Source organism: Zea mays, chromosome 5, assembly GCF_902167145.1.
Source record: "Zea mays cultivar B73 chromosome 5, Zm-B73-REFERENCE-NAM-5.0, whole genome shotgun sequence".
NCBI lineage: Eukaryota > Viridiplantae > Streptophyta > Magnoliopsida > Poales > Poaceae > Zea > Zea mays.
Window position 1 is genome coordinate 187433006 of NC_050100.1, and position 6142 is coordinate 187439147.

The window sequence follows — 6142 nt, forward strand, 5'->3', positions numbered from 1 at the left end:
TTCTTGAATCTCGAGGGCGAGATTCTGTTAAGGGGGTTAGATTTGTAACACCCTGAATTTGGGGTATAAAATTTCTTTTCTTATATCAACCAAATTCAGGTGTTACCTTCGTTTTCCTCTTTTTTCGCTCCTTTATTCATTTCTTCCCAAGTAATAGGGAATGTTACTTCAAACATAGTTGCTAATAAAACTCTATATGGATTGTTGTGGATGTATCATGCTGGAAAATATATTTTGATTGATGAATTTATTGGATGCGCACTCGCTTAGTTGTTTTTGTGCTCGACGTTAAATTTAAATGATAGATAAAATAAATAAAGAAAAGAGAAAGAAATAGGAAAAGGAAAAGCCCACCCTGTCCGGCCTGCTCGACCTGCCCAGCTCGACCACCCTGCACATGTCTCGCGGCCCAGCTCCAACCGCCCTGCCGTGCCTGTCGCGCGCGTGGGCAGTTGCATAGCACCGCCGCCATGCGTCGGGCCCGTCGGTCAGCCCGGTGCCACACTAAGTCTCCAACTTCTCTCATCCCCATTTCCTCCCCACGTCCCGTCGAGTTTTCTCGTGCCAGTTTCTCTCGCTCCAGTTCTCTCTCGCTCGTCGCCGCTGTCGGACGGGAGCTCAGCCGAGTTGATGTCGCGTGCTCGGCGACCGCACCGCCATGTCTCGCATGTCAAATCTGCAGCTGCGCAGGTGAATCCACCCCTTCACCTCTCCCCTCTCTCTCGTAATTCGTCGCAAGCGTCTTGCCATGGTGAGCCGCTGACCTGCTGTCCGCCGTGCAGCCGGCCATGGCGCGCAGCCGTACATCTAGTCTAGCCCCGCCTTGCCTGTGGCTATCGAGTCGCTATGGCTGTGTTTCGGCCGGCGAGCCTCGCCCCTGCCTGATGCCTGCTTGCGTCAAAGTCCTGGTCCCGCGTGCCCTTGGCCGATGAGCTCCACCCCAGCCGACGCTGCCCCACCCAGGCCATGTGACACCGCTGGCGCGTCTTCCCTCCGTCGGCGAACCGGCGGTGAAACTGCTGCCGGGCCGGCTGCTTTGCATGTTCCTGCATTAGGGGAGAGAAGAAACGTGTGCAAGTGCGCTAGAAAAAAAAAGAAACGTGTGCAAGTGCGCTAGAAAAAAGGAAACTACTGTGGCACCACTTGCATGTCGTGTTTCCTCCCATATCTGGTTGCATGCAAGTAGAGAGAAAACATCTGCACCACTCGCATGGTCGTGTGTCGCCGTTTGGTTGGCTCATGAGTTCACGTTTCGCGTTCTAGCGCCCATACGAGATTAAACTGGCCCCACACTGGATCCTAGGATTTTCTGCAGCTGAGGTTCCGGGGCCCTCTGTGTGGTCCATCGTATGGTTAGCCTTCGACCAATAGAATCGTGCCACTTAGTTTAAATCAGAGAAACACTAGTTATTCAATATATATGTTGCGTTGCGAGTCCGTCTCGACTTGTTTCAGTCGTAGCGACTTCGTAATAACCTCGATTACGTATTAGTAATATTATTCGGCCGCAACACATGTTTTCGTTAATTATGTAGTTAATCCGAGGTTTATTTGAACGTCATTTTAATTAAAATTAAGGTATAGTTTTAAATAGTGATTTTATAGATGCAAATTAATGTGCTTAGTGCCGACTTAGATGTTTTTAACTAATATTCATTTAATGTAAACATGTAGTCTATTTAGCTTATCTCACGTGTCGATCACATGTGTCGCACGGCGTGTGCGCGTAATAATAAATTGTTTTCGCTTATAAACACTCATGTTAATAGCGTTAATTTGTCAGGTCACATATTTTAGATAATTAACTTAAGGTTTGCTCGACTAATATTTATTAGTTTAATATCCCAATTAGATTAAATGCGTAGTGTTTAACTTGCGCTTTTATAACAAACATTGACATGGCTAATATTAACATAACTACTTTTTATTTAATTAATATGTGTTTAGTGTAAACATGTCACCTATTTAGTTTTTCTTGCCTGTCGCGTGTGCTGTTTCGCACGTGGTAACGTGCTGATTCGCGCGTCGTTCGCGCTGGTCGCGCATGGTTTCGTGCGTCGTTCGCGTGTCCGCACGTCGTTCGGCACGCTGTCGTGCTGTTTCGCGCGTCATAAATTCGCATAGCTTAGAATCTCTCGGTTTTATTAAATTACGTATTTGACAGCTATTAGTGTAACAGATTTAATTAGAACTAAATAGCATTTATAATTTATATTTGATAATGTCTAATTAAATGTCCTGACTATTACTAGCGTAGCGTAAACGTTATAACTTGTCAAACGTAGCTTCGACTGACGCGTTTCTTATTCTCGCATAACAGTAGAAGCGAGCTCTATTTTAGGCTGCATGTTTTTAGAACATTTTATCTTGTATGGTGTAATGTTGTTATGCATATGTATATGTTTGTTTTCTTGTGCCTCTTCGTCTTCGCTTCGCGTTGCGATTAGATCGCGATTCGTTTCCGAGCTTCGAGGAATCGACGGTCAAGCTTCGGCGACCAAATGATTCAGTTCTTCGGGTTCTACGAGATCGAAGACCCTGAACATCTGTTTGGTGAAGGCAAGTGTCCTCTGACCCATTATGTCCTATCCACTTATAACTTACCATCCCGCATTACTTACTTGAAACCTAAGGATTGACTAGCTTTACACTTTACTTTATCCTTGCTGACCTTATGGGCTGTTATGGTTAGCATTCTGCTATTGCCTTAACTTAATCAATGAACATGATGTGACTATTTATGATACTGTTATCCTGATGATGTTGATGATCTTGTGATACTCTAGGGGGCTCAGGTTGTTTCCTGAGTACCTCTCCGTAAGGACCTGTTCGTTGAGAGACCACCCGGGATAACAGTGCAACCATGAGGGTGGAATGGGGTGCCCTTAGCTAATTAATTAGAGGAACTAGAAGTGTAGTTGCTTCGCCGTCGTGCCGTCAATGGGGTCCAGGCACAGTGCTTGCTCTGACGAGGCTGAGTGCCGAGGTTCTTTCGTTTTGCTTTTTAGTCACCCTCCTGCGGGGAGAGGTACTGTGTTTATCAAACTGGAGAAACCTAACGGGCAGCTATGACCTCTAGGGAATCTTTGTAAAGGCTTCGTAGTGAATCCCTGGCCATTCACCTTGGGAGTGAATAAGGGTCTTGCAAGCCCGGGCTAGAGAGGGAATCACGGCTCATGGGTAAAGTGTGCGACCTCTGCAGAGGGTAGTGAAACTGATATATCAGTCGTGCTCACGGTTAAGAGCAGCCTTGGGATCCTCTTTGATTAGAGATACTCCGGATACTCTTCAAATGATGACTTTAATGATGATGGTTAACGATGGTGACTTTAATTATGTTGTCTAGTATTTCTTCTCTGAAGAAGTACTTTTTGGGATTATAACTTGGGTTTTATGATAAAACCTGGCTCCTACTAATAATAAATACCTGACCAACTAAAAGCAACTGCTTGAGCCTAACCCCACATAAAGCTAGTCCACTTCAGCCAAACGGGACATTTGCTGAGTACGTTGATGTGTACTCATCCTTGCTTTACCACAAAACACCAGGTTGTCCGCATTGTAACCACTGCTCAGGAGAAGACGAAGTCGTGGAAGGAGACTTCCAGGAGTTCCAGGATTACGACGAGTTTTAGGTGTGGGTTGGCGGCAACCCCCAGTGAGCTGCCTGTGAAGGCCTTATCTTTATTGCGTTTCGCTAGCACTTTGATTTAACTGTTAAGTTGATGACTATGTGGATGTCTATGACTCTGTGATGTAATAAGTTAATACTCTTTTATGTTATTATTCGAGCACTGTGCGATGATGTTCATTTATGTAATCGTTGTGTACGTGAATTCTGATCCTGGCACGTACATGGTTCGCATTCGGTTTACCTTCAAAACCGGGTGTGACAGTTTTTTACTAATATTTGAAGAGTTTGAGTTGGGCGACAGGGGGGTATTGCCAGCAACTGGTTAACGAACTGCTATGGCTGAAGTGAACCATTAATGTAGAGTTTGAGTTATTCTGTGTTGTCACAGACAACCGTATTTACACACACAGTATCTCGCCTACTCCTCCAAGTCTCCCTTTCTCAATATAAGCCTATTTCTAAATTCTATTTGTGGTCGCTTTCTTTGATTTGCTGATTGTCACCACTGGTTTTTAGGGCTCAATATTACTTTGTTTCACATTGTAACATCCTCAACAATGATTTTACTTCTTACAACAAACACTACTACGGATGTCCTGATGATAAGACATTCCAGCACATGGCATCTGTGTATAGTCGGTCTCACTATAACATGTCTTTGAGCAAAGAATTTGAAGGAGGGATAACAAATGGAGCATTCTGGTAAACAAACAATAGCAAGTTCATATTTCATAATTCGTATGAGATTTCCTTTATCTAGGTACTAGGTAGGTTGTGTATTTGTTGGCTTTGAATCAAACAACATCATTGCTTGTGGTCCAGGTACCCAATATATGGTGGTATGCAGGACTGGAACTATATACATGGAGGCTGCTTTGAGTTAACTCTGGAGATTAGTGACACAAAGTGGCCAAAAGCAGATGAGGTACCTTTGCATCGAGTTAGGTTCCACTTCTACTGTTGCAGACCTAGACCATTTTATAATTATTCTTCTGTAATGTTGTTTATCCTAACATTTTCCTACAACTTCCTATCATCTGGGAACACAATAGGATGAGTATGCTCAATCTTCTAGCAAGCCTAATAAAGGTAATATGTTTCCACAGTAGTCTCTTTATGCATTGCACAGGGTGATTTTTGCACCAATTGAATGGTTAGTGAATTGAGGCACTTGGTAGTTGGTTGCATATGTTTAGACTAGGGTCTGGATCATGTACTGTAACTGTTCGATTTTGACGCCTGCAGATTGCAAGAACGGGACTGCTAAGCAAGCTAAGATTTCAATGGCCTATTCCTTCATACATAGGCCATTGAGCGACGAGGAACGCCGCGTCAGCACTCCCGTGGTGGTCACTTGCAATGACCAGAGACGGGAGGTCTCCGTTGCCCAGAACATCGCTAACAAGGAAATTGACCGCACCGTTGCATTCGACAAGGTAGCTATTTTACTCCACTTGTTGGCCACTGCCACACCCCAGGCATTCACTTGATTGATTCATCACTTGGTAACCAACCGAACACGCAGGAGGTGCAGGAGGCCACAAGGCAGCAGCTCGAGAGGGAGCTCTCCCTGGAGGATCTCAATAGCATCCATGACCTCCCTGCCTGCAACCTTTTGTACAAATAGTACTAATGGTAGTTAGATTACTGTGATGTAGTCAAAAGGAAAATTGTATGATGATCAGGTTGCATCATAACCAGAATCATCAATCAGCCTGTAAAAAGAGAATATGTTAAAATTGTATTAAGATGAACTGACTACTGTTGAGGTCAAAAGGTTGTGTTTTGCGGTCATGTGAAGAAGGAGGAGGCGCTTTTTGACTGGATCCGCCCGGGAGCATACATAAGACAACTGCTAGCTTCCGATCCAATGGAATGAATGATCACTAAGCAGACCCTTTTGAGGCTGGTGGATTGTGTAGATTTAATATGCAAAAAAAGATAAGAGACATGTATTGTGTACGTCTGGTGATGCATGTGCTTGCTTTGTTCCCTTGTTCCAGATCCTCAATAGATGATTATTATTATTATTATTATTATTTTCATTATTAGTAGTAGTGTCGGGGACCATAATTAGGGGTACCCTCAAGACGCCTAATTCTCAGCTGGTAACCCCCATCAGCATAAAGCTGCAAAGGCCTGATGGGTACGATTAAGTCAGGGATCAGTCCACACGAGTGACTCGATCACGCTTCACCCGAGCCTAGCCTCGGCCGAGGGCAGCCGACCTCGAGAGACTTCCGTCTCGCCCGAGGCCCCCCTTTTAACGGCGGACACACCACCGGCTCGCCCGAGGCCTTGGCTTCGCTCAGAAGCAACCCTGACTAAATCGCCACACTGACTGACCAAGTTGCAGGAGCATTTAACGCAAAGGTGGCCTGACACCTTTATCCTGACACGCGCCCCCCGGCAGAGCCGAAGTGACCGCCGTCACTCCACCGCTCCACTGACCAGTCTGACAGAAGGACAGCGCCGCCTGCGCCACTCCGACTGCAGTGCCACTCGACA

The 6142-nt window shown here is 45.2% G+C and overlaps 1 protein-coding gene across 1 annotated transcript in view; it reads left to right on the forward strand.

Moving 5' to 3' along the window:
* LOC109939978 (carboxypeptidase SOL1) overlaps nucleotides 1-5589 on the forward strand; it is a 28831-nt gene extending 23242 nt beyond the window's left edge. Inside the window, exons 10-14 of the mRNA XM_020538590.2 lie at nucleotides 4211-4336; nucleotides 4457-4559; nucleotides 4661-4723; nucleotides 4880-5070; nucleotides 5160-5589. Of these exons, the coding sequence (XP_020394179.1) occupies nucleotides 4211-4336; nucleotides 4457-4559; nucleotides 4661-4723; nucleotides 4880-4948 (361 nt within the window). The 3' untranslated portion in view covers nucleotides 4949-5070; nucleotides 5160-5589. The remainder of the gene's footprint in view (nucleotides 1-4210; nucleotides 4337-4456; nucleotides 4560-4660; nucleotides 4724-4879; nucleotides 5071-5159) is intronic.
* The last annotated feature ends 553 nt before the right edge of the window (nucleotides 5590-6142 follow it).